The 19,811-nt window shown below is 40.6% G+C and overlaps 2 protein-coding genes across 2 annotated transcripts in view; one reads left to right on the forward strand and one right to left on the reverse strand.

Moving 5' to 3' along the window:
• The window catches only part of LOC135086583 (neprilysin-2), a 73,911-nt gene extending 59,093 nt beyond the window's left edge, over positions 1-14,818 (forward strand). The window contains exons 6-17 of the mRNA XM_063981336.1: positions 4,160-4,371; positions 4,574-4,750; positions 6,977-7,062; positions 7,449-7,554; positions 8,119-8,303; positions 9,125-9,214; positions 10,028-10,178; positions 11,145-11,313; positions 12,359-12,477; positions 12,560-12,691; positions 13,183-13,323; positions 13,657-14,818. Of these exons, the coding sequence (XP_063837406.1) occupies positions 4,160-4,371; positions 4,574-4,750; positions 6,977-7,062; positions 7,449-7,554; positions 8,119-8,303; positions 9,125-9,214; positions 10,028-10,178; positions 11,145-11,313; positions 12,359-12,477; positions 12,560-12,691; positions 13,183-13,323; positions 13,657-13,857 (1,769 nt within the window). The 3' untranslated portion in view covers positions 13,858-14,818. The remainder of the gene's footprint in view (positions 1-4,159; positions 4,372-4,573; positions 4,751-6,976; positions 7,063-7,448; positions 7,555-8,118; positions 8,304-9,124; positions 9,215-10,027; positions 10,179-11,144; positions 11,314-12,358; positions 12,478-12,559; positions 12,692-13,182; positions 13,324-13,656) is intronic.
• Positions 14,819-15,124: 306 nt separating this feature from the next.
• The window catches only part of LOC135087090 (neuralized-like protein 4), a 29,922-nt gene continuing 25,235 nt past the window's right edge, over positions 15,125-19,811 (reverse strand). The window contains exons 31-35 of the mRNA XM_063981932.1: positions 19,349-19,545; positions 18,819-18,972; positions 18,586-18,734; positions 17,981-18,040; positions 15,125-17,722 (exon numbers count right to left, since the gene is read on the reverse strand). Of these exons, the coding sequence (XP_063838002.1) occupies positions 17,623-17,722; positions 17,981-18,040; positions 18,586-18,734; positions 18,819-18,972; positions 19,349-19,545 (660 nt within the window). The 3' untranslated portion in view covers positions 15,125-17,622. The remainder of the gene's footprint in view (positions 17,723-17,980; positions 18,041-18,585; positions 18,735-18,818; positions 18,973-19,348; positions 19,546-19,811) is intronic.

Below are 19,811 nucleotides of genomic sequence, written 5' to 3' on the forward strand. Positions count from 1 at the left end.
TCATTTTTCTTGCGCCTAGTCTATGTCTTTGTTCGTATTCGTATTTATAGCTATGTATTTTTTATGGGACAGGAGGCCACCGAATGGACGGATGGTCCTTAAGAATTGAAAGAAAATATTTCAATAGCTGAGACGTGAAAATGCATCAAATAGACAGACCAAGTTACATTTTCGCGTTCATAACATTAAAGCTTGTAGACTAAGAGCTGGTGAACGCCAGACCTACGTCATTTTATAAAAGCTGAAAGTTTGTCAGCGTATGCGGGAATAGGATAGAATGTTGGTGAATCATGAAGTTTGGATCAGGGCAATAATTAGAAGTGGTTTCCTCATCAGCCAGACAGTTTTGACAGTTCCAACTAGTGTCCGACCGAATGTTCGGTTTCGGTTTCGTTTTCGGTTGAGTTTCGGTAAAAACACGAGTTTCGGTTTAGTTTCGTTTTCGGCGGCAAACTTGCCGAAACTACGACCGAAACCGAATGTGCATTCGGGAGTTTCCGCGCTGTTATCGGTCATGTTCGGCGCGTTGAATGAGTGAATGAATCCGATCAGAGCCAATGTCGTGATTCGCTCGCTTGTTTGTTTGCTGTTAGTTTTGTTTTGTTGTGGTGGTGAGTTTTCGAGTGATTTATTTTGAATTTGGTAAGTTTTATCTCGTTTTATGTCGTTATAACATAAGAGCGGGTAGTAAACATCAAAAATAAAAAAATCAATATGACTGATAAAAGTATAATCAAGTTTAATTTAACCCATAATTTTTTTTTTTGTTTCGCAAATCTATACGTAAACAAACATTAGTTAGGTAGTTAGTAATGACTATAGTGCATTTCATGGTGATAATATTATGGATTTAAAGTTTCAAAGTTCATTTTAGTATTTATCACCAAGGTATCCAAGTGGAAATTACAGTAGATAATAACTTACGTACTACCAATTTTGTTTTGAAAAATTATTAAGGTAAAAGACCCGACCATGGGACGGGTTATGTAGATGTCCTGAATATTGCGAGTATTTAAAAAAAATCTAGACTATAAATCCTTCTTTTTATTTTTCAATACATAATTTGATACCTTTTAGAGTAAAAAGACGCTTTATAAGTTCAATTTAATGCAATTTAAAGAGAAAACAATAAAGACTGACTGATTATAATAACGTTTTCTTTATTTTTCCCTCAAAATATGAGCCTTGTAAGGAAGTTTCGGTTTCGGTTTCGGTTTCGGCCTAAATAGACACCGTTGCCGAAATTCGTTTTCGGTTTCGGTTTCGGTCGTAAAACTAGTTTCGGTCGGACACTAGTTCCAACTCTTTGCCAGACAGTTTTTTTAGGATAGCTGCCAAAGCCACGATGATCCAAACGTCATGATTCACCAACATTCTATCCTATAATGGGAGCATACGCTGACAATCTGTCAGCTTTTATAAAATGACGTAGGTCTGGCGTTCACTAGCTCTTAGTCTGGTCTCATACGTAAGGACTTATTCGACAGGCATGTCTGTGCGTGTAGCACGAGTTATAGGCCTTAATTTGCGAGCGGCTCTATGTTGTATGAAAATGGAAACGAATCCGGATATTATGCTTCTGCCGTAACGAAAATCCCCGTCAACCATATCATCCATATCACATAACCAAATTGAATAAGTTACGGAAATATTACATTTTTGAAATAAATTGATTCGTGTTACACTCGCGCCGGCTGCGTGCATATGCGTAGTGATGGGGAGTGACGAACAATCTCATATCAAACTATTTTTTGATGGAATTATAGCACTTAATGCATCGATATAATATTAAAATGCTACAATGTTTACACAGTAGGTACATATACAGGGTGTTAGGTAAATGGGTATATGAGCTGACTCTAGCCCATGTTAACATGGGCATATAATAAATGGTATGGTAAAGTCAGAAAATTGAAATCTTCATTTTAATTATTTTAATTTTCATACAAATCGGATTTTATAATATATTATATGTATTTTGTATGAAAATTTAAAAAAATCAAATGATGATATCAAATTTCTGACTTTACCATACCATTTATATGGCCATGTTAACATGGGCTAGTGTCGGCTCATATACCCATTTACCTAACACCCTGTATATGATTTATCTACTGTGGTATTTACCTTTATAATACGTCGTCCATCCTACTTAAATTACCTAATAAAGATTTTGTTTAAGTATTTTGTTAAGAAGGCACTTATTCTCTTTGGTGTAATTGGCGTAAAATATTGCTAAATACTCTCAGTTCTCCAAAAAAACGATATCTAAGTATGTAAACAAATTACTACGTTGGGTGTAAACTCTAGATATTTCGGTATTCACGATATACCTGCTATTTGGACACATACAATACACACACAGTTCTGCTTTATCTCTTATTTTGGTTTAAAAATAGAGTATTCAATAAGAACCAGTAAATTCATTGAACTAAAAAACTTTGCCAATCATCGTTTCAGATGCCCGCTACATCGAGCAAAAACTGTAAAACGCAACATCTTGCAAAAACCACAAAATATTTGTGTTACAAGCAAATTTTCGCGATAAACTCACCTGTGGAAATAATTACGACAATTATTTAACTGTTGTTACTTAAACCAGTTATAGCTATAATGGGAGTGAAAGTGAACTAATGATGTTTCTTCCGCGATTTGCACAACTCGTGACGTAAGCGACGGATGAACGGACATCGCCTATAGGGATCCTTTGATTAATTAATAGTAATTATATTAGCTGAGAAGATTATTAGATTTATCTGTTAAAATATTTTGTAAGCTACTTATTTTTCCACATGAATGATTAAAAAAGATAAAAAATCGCATCTAAATCAATTCACCCGTTTATGAGATAAGAATAACACTCTCTAATTGCGTCAAAGGTTAAAAACCTAAAATAAAAAGTTTTCAAATTGTATCTAATAATAACTTCCAAGGTGTCTTCGTTCGTTCCATAAAAACAAGAACATTCTGCAGACAACCATTTCGCTAACATTATTAACCTAGATACTTAAATTGACACGTAAATAAATATGAGGCGGTTCTCCCTTTAATATTAACAAGGCGAAATAAATAATACGGCATCCTCGGGGCCAAATTGGCACTGATCAGGCACCGATATTTACATTTATATTTGCCAATTTGAGGGAGCTGTCGCTATAAATTTACGCAATGGACCGACGAATGCGACGCTAAGAAGTTCAGCCTCTTGGGGCCTTACTTCATGAAAACGGCAATATGACTGTTTGACATAGGCAGCTGTTACATAAAGAATTGACAATATTTCGCACTGAAATTTTCAATATGTATCTATTAAAGAACGCATGTGTGATGGGATGACTGTTTCGAAAATACGATTATAAAAATTTTGCTCGATATAAAAAATTCTTAAAGTTACCTCTAAAATTTTTTATAAAAGCTTAATATGACCGTGTTTACAACAAAAAATCCTATAAAATCACCAAGACATCGGTATTTATCTCTTCGATTTCCGGACTGTTTTAGATAAAAAAAAACTAAATATTTATTAATTTTCTGATAAAATGTGAATGGCGCTTACGATGTTTAGTTTCGATGAACACAGGCATGCATGACGTTTAAAAAATGGCTCGCTCGTTTTCATACTTTTCATTCTATTTATTTGACATGCGGTATCTATCCTATCTTTAACAGACTATGTACGGAAACGTCACGAAATCTGAATTTTCGCTGACCGCATAACGCGTTCGGATTCCAATTTTCTTACTTACTTTAGTACTAAGTATGCAATGAAATATTATGGACTTGTTCTTTTTAGTATGTTTTTAAAAGGCAAGAGCAACTTAGGATTTGGCAAGATTATTAATTTGTGCTCTGTCACGCACAAACAACTTGAATATTAGGATCTACGTCATCATCATATAGTAGACGGTTAATTTTAATGCAAACCTGTATCTCTATGATCGTAATATAGAGCCATTAAAATGTTATTTTAACCTAGTGTTAATATGGGAATGTACCTATTATTGATTAAGCATTTCCGAAATGACTCCTCTAAACAAGGTTTAAGCCCTAACATAGTTTTGTTACCTTAGTCCAATCACAGACTTTATACTTGAGAGTAGGTATATATTCATCTCCGCAAGCAGTGCTAGTAGTAATTTATCGTGTTACTTTCTAACAGCTGCTATCGAAGCTCGTGGAACCAAGCCTCTGCTGGACATGCTGCACCGACTGGGCGGCTGGCCTGTTCTGGATGGAGACTCCTGGAACGAGCGCGCCTTCTCCTGGGAGCAGTCCGTGTACAAATTCCGCTCCGCTGGTTACTCCGTCGATTACTTCCTGGACTTCTCCATCAGCGTCGACGTCAAGAACTCAACCAAACGGATCATCGATGTAAGCACTGCTATAGTTATACACGTCGGCCGACTAAGACTGTCTAGTTTTACGTAACCTTTCACTTCTTTTTGGCAATTTCACAAACTGCCAGAAGGAAGCAGCCGAGGCGAGTTTACGTGCATAGCGAATTTGCTGCAAATAAGCGAATGCGAGTAAATTACTTGTTAATGAGTGTATCGAATGTTGACTTTATCGACAGCTGGACCAAGCCTCGCTGGGACTCAGCCGAGAGTACTTGAACCGAGGGTTCAGCGACAAGCTCGTGCAAGCGTACTACGAGTACATGGTGGATATCGCAGTGCTTCTTGGAGCAGACCGCGCCCGCGCAGAAGTCGAGCTCAAGGACTCTTTGCAGTTTGAAATGAAACTGGCCAATGTAAGTATCCTAAGTCAGAAGTTAGTTACTTTGGTAAATATCGTAGGTTGTACGACCACCCAAACTTCAAACCGTCGCAAGGTTCCGCGGATTTTTCCTTAAGCTGTCGTTAAAGCCTTTAACCAAAATCAAGAACTGGGTCAATGATTCTTTATTACGTAACGTACTGTTATGTCGCATTGTGAATTTTAATACGTGTAGGTGACGTCAAAATAACGGCGGATATCGGCACGATTACAAAACAAAGCAACGACAAAAAATAATGTTAGTGTAACTAGCACAGTTATTTTAATGGTATTGTTTTTGTAAGAAAGTGTTTAAAGGAAGAGTATTGGGGTTGATATGCCAAAAGGTTCATAGAATCCGTGTTAGCGAGTGTCCGACACCATGGGGCCACCTAACCAGGCCTCACGTAAAACAATAACAGCTTTATGGGGCCACAAAGAAGTGAATTTTTACGAGCTTTGTTGACTTTAATGTAAAATGAATCACTGGTGAGGGCTATGAATACGTTTTTATAAAGGCTGTTTGTTTGTGTATAAACATTTCCTTCAAGGTTCCTTCACGTTACGAAAACATACCTAATTGTGTTATCGCAATAAAAAGTTTGAACTTTGAACAATGCTCGGCTTGTTGTACTAAAAGTTCTATAAATGCCTACAGTCGAAATTAATATAGAGACATTCCTATTAGTAAACTGAAGGTAATAAAATAATTATAGTGCTTAGTAGTACGTATTGAGACGCACATACTTACTTATTTGTCTTGACTTACTTGACTTATGGTCCTATGTCCCCTAGATGGGGCAGAGGGCGTCCACAACAGTCCTCCATCGCGTTCGGTCTTGAGCTATGTGTTTGATCTCGCTCCAAGTCTTGCCGATCTTCTTCGCCTCCTCTGCCACAGTGCGCCGCCAAGTTTGCTTGGGGCGACCACGTTTGCGTTTTCCTTGGGGGTTCCAATCCAGAGCCTGCTTGGGGATGTGATCGGGATCCCTTCGGAGAGTGTGGCCAATCCAGTTCCACTTGCGGCGCTTGATCTGCTGGTCGATCGGAGTTTCGTGGCAGCGTTCCAATAGCTCGACGTTGGAGATTTTCTCAGGCCAGTATATGCCGAGAATTCGGCGAAGGCAGCGGTTGACGAAGACCTGCAGCTGGTGCGAGATGACCTTGGTGACCTTCCACGTTTCACACCCATAGAGCAGCACGGATTTAACGTTGGACCGGAAGATTTTGATCTTGACCCTTCGGGTCAGTCTCCGTGACTGCCATACGGGGCGAAGTTGTGCAAAGGTGGCTCTAGCCTTGGCAATGCGCGAAGTGATGTCCTCTTCGGTACCTCTAGTCTCTGACACGACGCTCCCGAGGTAGGTAAAATTGTGGACACGTTCCACATCCTCTGCACCAATCCGTAATGGTGTGCAATTCCTCACTCCAGATCGCATCTCTTGGGTCTTCCGGCAATTAATTTTGAGCCCCGTGATGCCCGCCTCTCGATGTAGGTCATCAATTTTGGATTGCATATCGTGATGCGTGTGGCTCAGCAAACAGAGGTCATCGGCATAATCTAAGTCTTCTAAGACTCCGATTATACCCCACTCTATTCCACGCCGTTGGTTTTGATATGCACGCAGCACGACACATGACTCCATCCAAGACTACCAGAAAGAGAAGCGGCGAAAGCAGGCAGCCTTGCCGGACGCCCGCATGCACCTCAATGTCTTCGGAGATGAGGCCGTCGTGAGTGACTTTACAAGAATATTTCTTGTAGATGGCCTTCAGTAGATCGATAATTTTCGGCTTGCTTGCTACTTATTTGTGACTACATTAAAAACCATAGAATGGGAATTCAAAAAGATGCTCTACTGGCTCTACATTTATGTACCTACTAGATATTGATACGAAAATAAAAAGCTCTACTTATTATTTCATACTTGCCTAATGTTGAGAAGGTGTTGAAATACATCATCATGGTACTGTCCAAAATTATCGAGTTTTATGTCCATCTGACGCCCGTATTCACAAACATTACTATGAGGTCTCACAGTGCGCGTGGACGCACAGGGTGACACACGACCCAAACACAGAGCTCTATTCAACGCTGTGCTTTCGGTTTGCTGCTTCACTTAAGCAAGCATCGTTTGTGAATATGACCGTGAGCTTTTTACTTTGAGGGACGTTTAATAGATTGTGTGGTAGTGTTCTACAGTTATTTAAATATTTTTAGATCTCATTGCCACTGGAGAAACGTCGTAATGCCACCAGCCTGTACAACCCAATGACCATAGCTGAGCTGCAACAGAAGTTCCCCAAGTAAGTATCCATTTACTCTCAACTCTATGCTTAAACTGCAATAAACTGTGAAGATTAGGCACGAAATGCAGTGAACTCTGGGAGTCAAGAATAGGGGTGCAATTTTCAGCTTGTTCTCAACGAGTCACCCAAACAAGTAACACTGCATTTAGATATTCATTGGCAAATAACTTCCCAAGTCACTGTTACTTTTAGGACATTTGTTCACCTATATCATGTTTTTTTATGGGTGTGGTGGCTCGTTGGGAACAAGCGTAATTTTCAACTTTATCCATTTGAATACACCAACCCGCATTTCGATAGCACAATTTTTTCCAGTTGGGCAATTCCGCTTCGAATCAAATTCGTGTTTTCAGTCAGAACAAGTAAATATTTTGTGTTTTTAGGATTCCGTGGTTGGAATACATCAACAAGCTTCTGGCCCCTCATGTGAACGTTGGACTCGATGAAATCACCATCGTCAGTGTGCCTAAATACATTTCTGATCTTGAGGTTAGTTCAGTAGTTACAGCATAAATATTTCTAATTATTTTTAAGGTGCTTTAGGTTAGCAGCGCTAACACCAAACAGCAAATGCTTTAATCTGACCGACGCCGGCTTCACGTGTTCTCTGAAACACGATTCTAGTGGTTTGCGTATCAAACACTATGCCAGTGTTACGGGTTCGATCCCCGCACAAGTGAGAGCATGAACTGTACTTATAGTGAATATTAATAACTAATAAAAAGTACCTATACTATAGTAGTAATATTTAAATTACTTTACATCGTTGTCTGGTACCTGTAGATAGGTAAGTACTTACTTTGGGTCTAGAAACTAGATGGATTTGTCTTATTTTAAAGGGTGTCTGACTGAAGAGCGTCGGGGCAGATTTTCATTTAATTTTGTAGTCCGGGTTTATAATTTCAAATCTTGAGCCGACGCCCGGCGAAGGACTTTGTTTTAAAAAAAACTGTTTTAACTACATGAAATCGTGGCTTTTCACGCGTTCCTGTTTGTCTTTTCGATAAGATTTTTCTATAGAAGAGTAAAACATCCAAACTATTACTTTCAAAGGTTCTCTTAGCCAGCACCCCGGCGCGAGTGCAGGCCAACTACGTCATGTGGCGCGTAGCCGGCGCCTCCGTGTCATACCTGACCGACGACCTGCGCAGACGCCAGCTGGCCTACGTCACCGCGCTGTCAGGCAAGACGGAGCGCGAGAGCCGCTGGAAGGAGTGCGCTGACACCACCAGTGTTAGGTATGGCTATTGTATATCTACAGGGTTGAAACGATAAGTGATCTCACTCGATTATTTCTAAACTATACAAGATATCAAAAAAGTAGTTACTGAACCTGAAAGTGCTTTATGAGATCAGCTATCAAACGGTGTCAATAATAGGTTACAGAATAAACTGGATCTATCCGTAAATTCAATGTTTCCAGCTTCCATACATTTTGTAAAGCCACATAATATTAAAAACTACACAAGAATTATCTTAAAACTGGGTAAGTACTGATCCTAAAAGTGCTTCACGAGCTCTATCCGACGGTATCAACAATAGGTTACAAAATAAACTGGAACTATCCAAAAATTAAAATTTTCCATCTTCCATACATTTAGTGGTACTCATCTTTTGATAATATTATAGCAAGTAAAGCCTAAAACAAATGTTTTCCATAAATAATTTTAAATTAGGTGGAAAGCTAGTATAAATATAGTTGACTAAATGTATAGTTAGATCTTGTAGGCCCTTATCCACCAAGGCGAAGAGGAGCAAAGCGAGAAACGACCGTATAAGAGATTTTCTTTGGTATTTTACTCCCATACGGTCGTTACCGCCTGCTTCGACTGCATATCCTGTATTCGTCAATGAAACTGCAACTAGCTAAACAACCTAAATCACCTCGAGACTTTCGAATGCAATACGATTTTTGTTTGTCTCAAACTTTTGATTCAGGTCTTTAATTAAGTATAATACTTATTTAGATCAACCGCAATCTGGGCTTGAGTTTCAATTGAGTCTTAAACGTAGAAAATGCATGTTTTTAATTAAATTTAATTACTAATTGTGTTTTTAGCATGGCCATCGCTGTGGGAGCGCTCTACATCAGAAAATACTTCAACGAGAACTCCAAAGCCAACGCTCTGGAAATGGTGAATGATATCAGGTAAAATTTAATAAAATACGATAGTGTATATGATCGATCAGGTACTATGACTTTGTAGGGCAAAAAAACCCGTGGAATAAAAAATAAGGAGCCAATTAAGTATTACTTCGAAAAAATTTTGCTGACTAACGCCGGCCTAAATGTTTTTTGATAACCAAAACGTTGGGTTTTTCCTTGAACGGCTTAATTTATAACTAACTAACTGTCGTGGTAGAATGATCATATTTTAATTATGATCAGTAAAAAGTGGTGCTTAGTTAACGCACGAATAAATACGTTAGTGTTAATTTACTTAGGCTGAGTTCCACCATCTTACTTTAACTTTGTCAAACGTCAAAAATCTGTCAAACTCCATACAAAAACACCGGTTAACGTCATAGTTACGGTCAAAGATAGGTGGTGCAAACTTTTATCCGAGAATAATAACTCCTGGTATAACAAGCAAGCATGGGAAATTCAAATTGTCGATCTGACGATTTATTCTGATTGTTTGGTCGAATCCAACCTAAGTTATTCCCTGAGTTATTATTCTAATGAATTAGTTTTATTAGAGGCTTTTATACATAAATAGCTATGAGTAAAAGGAATATTTCAGCGACTTTAGTTCGATTTATCTTCATTTATAGAAGAGAGCGTAACTTCACCTTAAAGGCCGACAACGCACCTGCAACGCCCCTGGGTCTGCAGGTGTCTATGGGCGACGGTAATCACTTACCATCAGGTGATCCGTCTGCTCGTTTGCCTCCTGTCACATAAAAAAAAATCTGATTCGATCTCGTAAAGTAATTTTTGCTAACTCCATCTTCTGTTTAGACTGCAATTCCGCAAGACGTTGACCGAGGTGGACTGGATGGACGAGATGACCCGGAAGGCTGCCCTGGAGAAGGCAGACGCGATGGCCTCCCACATCGCTTACCCCAGCGAGATGCTTGACGACAACAAACTTACCGAGTTCTACGAGGGAGTAAGTTAATATTTGTATTTTTTTCATGTAATTCACCATAATTGATGATAAATGATAATGATAAGGATGCAATAAAGAATTGAGTATTGAGTATTGAATTAATCTAGGGGCGACCGAGGTTAGTTGTAACAGAGGAGAGTTGTGACACTGTCGATTTTGGAAACCTATTAACTATCAGCGAGCTCGCAACAGCGCGCATTTGTTAGCTAGAGACCCAAACTAAAAAACGCACACTGTTACTAGCGCGATAGTAGTCAATAAGTTTCAAAAAACTCGACAATTTCACAACTCTTCTCTGTTACAACTCACCTCGGTCTCCCCTACTTAACTACGAGTACTTACTATAATTTATACGATTTATTTCTATTCGCTAGAGTTGGCCCTATTTCAGATAATTATGTATACTTACTTAGAGATTCCTGGAAGCACTGTGATGCTGTGACACGTGTACTACCTAAATCGTTCGTATTTATCTTTGTGGTCTGGTTCAGACATGCGCGATTACCGCGCGGTTTCTGGATGGTTCTGATTGGATTGACACTGGGGCGGTAACCGTATGGTTAGGTATGTAAAATTTATGAGAACTGCCCAGCAGCTCCGCGATTATCGCTGTCTGAACTAGGCCTAATTAATTCATTTATTCTTTATTGAATAACTTATTTGAGAGTTTAAACTCTAGCCCCCTTACTTATTATTAAAAGTTACACCCTTGCCCTAGCTAGTTGAACTCTGGCTTAAGTTGTCATTTAGTATGGAAATTTCATTTTAATCCAGTGTTCATCCTAGGTGTAACTGTTTAAATAAGGGGGTAGCTATAACTTACTCGTATTGTATACGTCATGTGCCTAATTCCGGAAGTAGCTCCATGCTCCAATGTTTGCAGTTCAGATCCAGTCATAATCCTTTAGCTTTTCTTGTCTTGTTTAAGATTAAGAAGGAAGGTTACTAAATCGAAGTTAATTCCAGCTGGAGATGTCATCGGACATGCTGATGGAGTCTGTTCTCAACCTGACTTTGTTCGGCACCGAATACCTGTTCGGAAAGCTGCGCGAGCCCGTCAACAAGACCGACTGGATCACCCACGGACGCCCGGCCATCGTCAACGCCTTCTACTCTTCAATCGAGAACAGCATCCGTAAGTATTGAGTTCAGATCACCAGGGTTCTGGGCAGGGTCAACGACCTCATAAAAGACAAGACCGACTGGATCACCCACGGACGCCCGGCCATCGTCAACGCCTTCTACTCTTCAATCGAGAACAGCATCCGTAAGTATGAGTTCAGATCAGCAGGGTTCTGGGCAGGGTCAACGACCTCATAAAAGACAAGACCGACTGGATCACCCACGGACGCCCGGCCATCGTCAACGCCTTCTACTCTTCAATCGAGAACAACATCCGTAAGTATGAGTTCAGATCAGCAGGGTTCTGGGCAGGGTCAACGACCTCATAAAAGACAAGACCGACTGGATCACCCACGGACGCCCGGCCATCGTCAACGCCTTCTACTCTTCAATCGAGAACAGCATCCGTAAGTATCTGAGTTTAGATCAGCGAGGTTCTGGAGTGAAGGCCACGTGCTGGTAAAAGCAGCGTAAGACCGACAAGGTGAACAGACGTCCTCGTAAATGCCAATCTGGATTAATTCGGGGAATCAGTCATGTTCAGCAGTGGACGTTCTGTGACTGAAACGATGAATGAAATATCTGAGTATTCACAATGAGTACTTGAAGGCACCGACACATTCACTTCAACATTTGACTTCATTCACGTCGATTTTACACGACCACCGACAAGAACTAAGAACAGTACCTGCTACTTACTGTATCATCCATCACAGTCGCCGACAATCAAAACGTTTTTATCTAAATAGATCAAGAATAGGACATGGTTAAGTTCAACAGAAAAATAGGACTACTTACACGCACTCTTCCCGTGGAAGTGGTAATATCAGTCTTCCCACCGCTCACCATGTATCCAGCGTGGGGAGCGTCAGCCAAATAATTCTGTTTCCTAGTAGAGAGGGTCATCCTGCACGAACCTCTCTCTGTAGACTAGAGACTAAATGACCTGATGATGATGATTATACGACCTCAGCAGCACGCGTTATGTAAAATTTGTGTTCCTAAATACAGTGTAAACCAAATTTTAATACTACTTACAGTGTAAACCAAATTTTCAGAATTCCCCGCTGGTATCCTGCAAGGGGCCTTCTTCTCGGCAAAACGCCCCGCTTACATGAACTATGGCGCCATAGGCTTCGTAATCGGACACGAAATCACTCACGGATTTGACGACCAGGTATTAACGGATATTGCAAAACGATAATGTCACAGTACTAGACCGTCATTTGTTACTCTGTTTAATAAATGTCTTCTTTCAGGGTCGACAATTCGACAAGAACGGCAACCTTGTGGACTGGTGGCAAGAAGTTACCAAGCAAAAGTATTTGGAGAAAGCCAAATGTATTATTGATCAGTATTCCAACTACACCGTTAAGGAAGTGGGCATGAAGGTTGGTTTCATATTAAAAACAGTATCACGAGCCACTAAACAATAAGAAACACGACAGCACGCGCCTCTCTACTGGAATATTAATTTATTTCACATCAATAATTATCAAAGCCACGATTTTGCGCTTATGTAAACACAGTGAGCGATAGCCTTGAGGATGCGTGTAGGGAGAATTTCTTTAGAATTTTCTAAATGTGTCTTCTGTTCATACTTGCAGAATCTATGCCATAGCACACAGGTCAAGTCACGCCATATAAAAAAATGCTATACATTCATTGTTATTTTTAAGGACTTCTTTTTTTTCAAGACTTTTTTACTTGTTCATTTACACTTTTTAATACGACAACTGTAACTGGATGTAACTATGATACATAAGCATTGGTAAAAGATAAAATTAACCATGACAGGTTAACGTTTATCTATGCGCTAGCTAATATATTTCCAAACTGTAACCTTAGTGACGTCGTAACATGTTTAAATGTAAAATTCCAGCTGAACGGCGTGAACACGCAAGGTGAGAACATCGCTGACAACGGTGGCATCAAAGAGGCGTACTACGCGTACCAGGCCTGGACGCAGCGGCATGGCGAGGAGACCAGGCTGCCTGGACTGGAGAAATACACTCCACGGCAGGTAAGAACTTGGATCCACCTTCTTAGGATAACTCCTGGGCCATACACATAGCGATAACCCGAAGATTCGCGCTATTGCGATGTGTACTTTTTTGCATAGTTTCATAACTTCGCTCCGCTGTCAAAGGACTATCGTCTGACGTCTGAGGGCTAGTGAGCGCGTAAAAACAATAAATGTATGACGGATTGTACAGCGCCTCTAGCGGAAACTTTCAAGAACTAATATTTTCATATATTTTTTTAACGCGCTCACTAGCGAGGTTGTTCGATGTAAACTCACACTAAGCCCTCTGATCGATTAAAAAGGCTGACATACTGATTGTGTTTTGTTTAGCTGTTCTGGCTGAGCGCCGCCAACACCTGGTGCGCGGTGTACCGCAACGAGGCCATAAAGCTGCGCATCACGACCGGCTTCCACGCGCCCGGCCGCTTCCGCGTCGTCGGGCCCATGTCCAACATGGAGGAATTCGCCGCAGACTTCCAGTGTCCCCTCGGATCCCCCATGAACCCCGACAACAAGTGTAAAGTTTGGTAGTGCCTACCCGATTACCCCCTCGAAATCCGACAGGCCCTATGCAGCCTCACCTAACGGATTCGCCTGATGAGCTATTCACATTAATTTTCTCTCTATTTTAAGGCACTTTTGACAGACCTCGTATTTATAGCTCCAATTTTTCTTACCGACGAGGCTCTCAACCCATCACTCGCAAATGTGGACGGCACTCAGGCTTAGTGAAAAAACACTATTTTATAGCACTTATACTTCTTATTGATGAACTGTAAGTTCAGTATTTACTACTGTTAGATGTAATTCGATGCCGGCGCCCCATGGGGCGCCGGCGCCCGCGCACGCCGCGGTTAGAGCGAGTCTGAATGTTGAATGTTTAGGTGTCATCAGATATATCGATGTTGTTTAACTTGTAAATAGAATTAGCTGAATTGTGTTTTAGATAGTAACGTCAATATGTCACGATCATAAGGTTACAATATTTACCTTGGGTGAGATTTTAGACTGAGCACGTTACATTGTTAATCGCTACGGGCAAAATTCTACTCGAGGCTCTTACTGTCAACTTTACATGAATCTTAGATCTGTATCATGAATCCTTACATTGTAAATCGAGCGCAGGGGCGTTTGCGTGTACATCACAAGTACAAACCAGTATAAAACAAAAGTAGGAAATTGCCCGACGATGTTTGTGCTGCCTAACATCTAGTTGTTAATATAAGCGTTGGATTGTCACAAGTATTCGTATTTATTGTCTGGGCGGGCGCACCGCGGCGCATCCCTCGACGAATTTACTACTTTGGGCGCAGCGGCTGTCGCCAGCTCGTCGTGTATTTATCTATGCTGTATCGAATCTCACTCTATGTGACTATGAAACGAACAGTGATAATTTAATTGTAGTTATTAAGTACTTTAAGTGTAACACTTTTGGATACAATCATATTGTTGTAAAGCATTAAAAACACCAATATAAAATCTTTTTATCAAGTGTATGAGTTTTACTTCCTTCTCAATGTTTTAAATAAGTACGTAGTTGACTAACGATGTTTTCAAAACTACTATAATATCTAAAGACTGTAGCAATTCACATGTACTTGAATACGGACATTGTAAATATTATGAAAAAAACAACCATTATGAACTAAGTTACATATTTTTGGTAATAAAATAACACTTAGTTTATTACAAACAATTCCATAAGATACCACTGTATTATGTCTCTCTAAACACAATGACTTATTAAATAAACGTAAAGATAAGTTTTTGGTTTGGTAAATTGTTATAAAACACTGCGTAAGTAAAGTTCGTTTATTTGTTCCAAAAATAATACAGAATAAGGAACTTACTATTAGGTACTTTGAACGAATAATGATACATAACGCATGCATACATAATAAATATCCAAAGAATTCAGTCAGTTTCACATAAGCAGCCTCGATACTAAGAATACATCACTCTGGTATTGCATTAGCCTACACGAGTAATTTGGCCACGTCATTAATATTTCAACATGACCAAATAACAGTAGACTATAATAAATTAACGCTAAGCACTGGAGAGAATACTGCCAACAACATATACACCATATCTACTTAACTATACAATGAGTGAAATAAATATTCGATTGAGATATCCAATTAATTTGTAATGTGGACTTGTCGAGCGGTTACATATTATTATTATTACATTTACTTGTATTTCCAATATTATTATTCACTTGCTTATACAATTACCACATTAAAATATTTATATTTGTATTACGTATAGCAGTATCTACCGTTAAAAGGTCCCCGTAGACTTATAGGACTACACAAATCGTGGGTCGAATCACGAAAAGGCGTAACTGATTTTTATCAATTTTTCAGGAGCGACGTTTAAAGATAATTTGAAGTATGGAAAAATGCATTTCGGGCCCTTTTTACTTGTCAATACTGGCGTCAGTTACGATCTTTTGTGAGGTTATAAAATGCGTGTTTTTAATAACATGGTGTGTTTTAACTCAATATGTCAATTTTGTTAGATCTATACGCCTTTTCGCGATTCGACGCACGAAATATGATAATGGATGAACGCTCGACTTGTCATGCCACTGCTTTAACTGCGTTGTATCACGTCGATTTATTGAAAGTTTTTCACGACATCTGTACCACACATATCCCAAGAAATAATAACTTAGAATTATTGTCTTGAATAAAAAATGTGTGGCTACTTTTGTAGATAGGCAGACCACACTTGACGTGTTAAAAAGCAGGTAGAGTCGTAGCATTATATCAGTATTATAAGAGCTGGCTATATGGGAACATTTATCGAATAAAATACCCTTGACGAATCACTTCATACGGGCTCATCTATAGAATTAGTTTACAAAAGGGTCAACCCGATGTATACGAGTCACTCGTACTCTACTGGATAATAACAATCACGACATGGTGTCCGTTGAAATAGCGATCACTATGTAAGGTAGATATTATAAATTTGAAAGAGATTTATTGTCCTACAAGAGTATCCAATAAAATATACATGTATTACACAATATAAAATAAATCTGTACATTAAACTAATGTTCCTTTGAATAAAAGGCCTAACAATTCTATGAACATATAGTAGCCTTATGAGGTCGTAAAGAATATCTCACAAAAATATTTATTAATAAACAAATATTTTTTGTATACAAATAATTCACAATAATGTTAAAATAAATAGTGTTAAGAATCCAAATAAAAATAGTACAGGTACATAATTCAATAACGTTAAAGACGGTTGACCAATTAATTAATTTAGAATATTGATCAGGTGATGATTTATAGTGAAGTACTGATAAAGTGATACGGGAATTTCGCCTCTATGCAGTACTGCGCACTCATACGCGACTTGGTCGCTGACCTAGTGTCAATATGACACCTCTACTAATGTACAGCGATCACTCACGCGGAGCATATCACAAACCCGTGTGGATATATCACTAAGAATATTATTAAAATTGTTATACATTTTAAAACCTACTATCGATAAATAATATTTTTGATCTGTATACTTCTATAAATATTAAACGCCTCACCGAGATACGTTGACAATAATATCGAGTGAGTCGGAATTAAGAGCAGGCAGCACCACAAGAACTGTGGTAACATAATTTAGCTTAGTTCAAATAGCTATCAAGCAAAGCTAGAGATATAGATGACCCACGCTGAACTGTCCCACCAAACTCAATGACAGGGGGGCGCTACCATCGTACAACTATATGGTTTCCAACATGGCAACAATCGGAACCAGCGATCCGGTATTGACAGTGGCGCCCCGCTGTCAATGTCATGGATAGGACAGTTCAGTATTTTGGAACTATAGCTTAATATGGATGAAAGGAGTTTGGCATGCAAATAACAAAGACATCATTTAGATTGGTGGATTGAGATTAGCAGAAGAGCTAAAGACTCTGCTAAGTTACATACCTTTCAAATTCAATTAGCTCAAATAATATCAACACTATTGCTTGCGGTGTGAATCCAAGTTCAACAAAAGCTACTTTAATTTTAATGATCTTGTGGTGCGACCTGCACTTCAATACATTAGCTAAAACAAAATGTATAACACAAACCTTAGCCAGCGTAATATCTGAGATCACAAAAATAATGAGCTTAAAGTACGTTACACTAATAAAGCATGTGGAGTTGACGCGTGGGGACTAAATCGACTGTACGTAAAATATCATTTTAATACTTATTAAGACAACCTGCTTGTGCCCCTTACAGTACAGCAAATAGATCATGTTCTGGAATTTGTATGCATGGTGGCTTACTCGTCTAAACTCGGAGGGTTGTCATCTATGAACACCATCGGGGACCTCAGGTAAATCAGGAATGCTAGCAGCCGATCGTTTTCTGCCTCAGACCCCCTGAAAGGTAAAATATTATTTTATACAAAGCTGGCAAAGTATTAAGAGTTGCAAAACTCAAGCAATTATAGTTTTTTTTTTAATTTCGGCTACCGATATCACATTTAATGTAATCAAAAGTACCTAGTAAATAAAATAATTCAGTACTTAAATATTAATATTACCTAGACCGAAGATTACTCATCAGCCTCGTGTGGGCTACATCGTGTCTACAAAGTATTGAATTATTATAACAATCTCAATAAAAACAAAACTTACTCTACATCAATTTCGATGGCCAATACAGTATTGTGTGGTTTTCCTTCTTCATCGAACCATCTGAAAAAAGATTACGGGATCAACATGATAAAAGGTGTATTGATGGGACACTTTCATGTTAGGCGTTTTGAGCAGGATGTCGTCATGCGTACACAGGAAAATATATGACAACTGCGTTAGGATGAAAATATCAATTACCAACAGTTATAATGCAAACGCAAAAATATTTTAAAGAGCCCATAAAGCTAATCACTTCGTTTCGCCTCGTCTCGTCCGATTTTCTAAAATTGTCGGTAAATGCGCCTCAGTCAAAGAGACTATAGTCGTAAATCAAAGTCACTCACACGTCGAGCGCAGCAGCGGGCGCGATGGTAGGCCCTAGGGCTCTAGCCTAATGTCGCGCTATAGCGCCGAACTGTGTAGGCAGGATGTGGATATATTTATGTCAAACAGTGCCGCTTCCATCTTCGGCCTGATCGTCACTTACCATCAGGTGAGATAAAGGCCAAGAGCTTCCTCGTTGTGGATAAAAAAAATATTAACGCTATACCGCAGTGACAGGTATACGTTCTTCTTGAGGAAGCCTTCAATGCTTCAATACTCACACGTCGAGCGCGGCGGCGGGAGCGGTTGTAGGCGCGGGAGCGAGCGAGCGCGGGCGGCGCGCGGGCGCGTCGGCGGCGGCCGCCTGCGCCGAGCCCAGCGTCGAGCGGACCACGTGCCAGAAGGCGCTAGAGCTCAAGCTTGGGTCGCGCTATAGCGCCGAATGTTGTTGGCAGAGGAGGTGAGGCGTCTTGTATCGCTAAGGAGTATAGTCGTCTAGCAAACCAATACCCACACGTCGAGCGCGGCGGCGGGCGGGCGGCTCGGCGGCGGCCTGCGCCGAGCCCAGGGTCGAGCGGATCACGTGCCAGAAAGCGCCAGAGCTCACAGTTAACGTCGCGCTATAGCGCCGAATTTTGTTGGTAAAGGAGGTGAGGCGTCTTGTGTCGCTAAGGAGTATAGTCGTCTAGCAAATCAATACTCACACGTCGAGAGCGGGCGGCTCGCGGGCGGCTCGGCGGCGGCCTGCGCCGAGCCCAGGGTCGAGCGGATCACGTGCCAGAAAGCGCCAGAGCTCACAGTTAACGTCGCGCTATAGCGCCGAATTTTGTTGGTAAAGGAGGTGAGGCGTCTTGTGTCGCTAAGGAGTATAGTCGTCTAGCAAACCAACACTCACACGTCGAGCGCGGCGGCGGGCGCGGTGGTAGGCGCTAGGGCTCTAGCCTAATGTCGCGCTATAGCGCCGAACTGTGTAGGCAGGATGTGGATAATATTTATGTCAAACAGTGCTACATGGCAGGTGAGTACCCTGCCTTCAATACTCACACGTCGAGCGCGGCGCGGCGGGAGCGGTAGTAGGCGCGGGAGCGAGAGAGCGCGGACGGCTCGCGGGCGGCTCGGCGGCAGCCTGCACCGAGCCCAGGGTCGAGCGGACCACGTGCCAGAAAGCGCCAGAGCTCACAGTTAACGTCGCGCCATAGCGCCGAATTTTGTTGGTAGAGGAGGTGAGGCGTCTTGTGTCGCTAAGGAGTATAGTCGTCTAGCAAACCAATACTCACACGTCGAGCGCGGCGGCGGGCGCGGTGGTAGGCGCTAGGGCTCTAGCCTAATGTCGCGCTATAGCGCCGAACTGTGTAGGCAGGATGTGGATATATTTATGTCAAACAGTGCCGCTTCCATCTTCAGCCTGATCGTCACTTACCATCAGGTGAGATAAAGGCCAAGAGCTTCCTCGTTGTGGATAAAAAAAATATTAACGCTATACCGCAGTGACAGGTATACGTTCTTC

Source organism: Ostrinia nubilalis, chromosome Z (genome assembly GCF_963855985.1).
Source record: "Ostrinia nubilalis chromosome Z, ilOstNubi1.1, whole genome shotgun sequence".
NCBI classification, from domain to species: domain Eukaryota; kingdom Metazoa; phylum Arthropoda; class Insecta; order Lepidoptera; family Crambidae; genus Ostrinia; species Ostrinia nubilalis.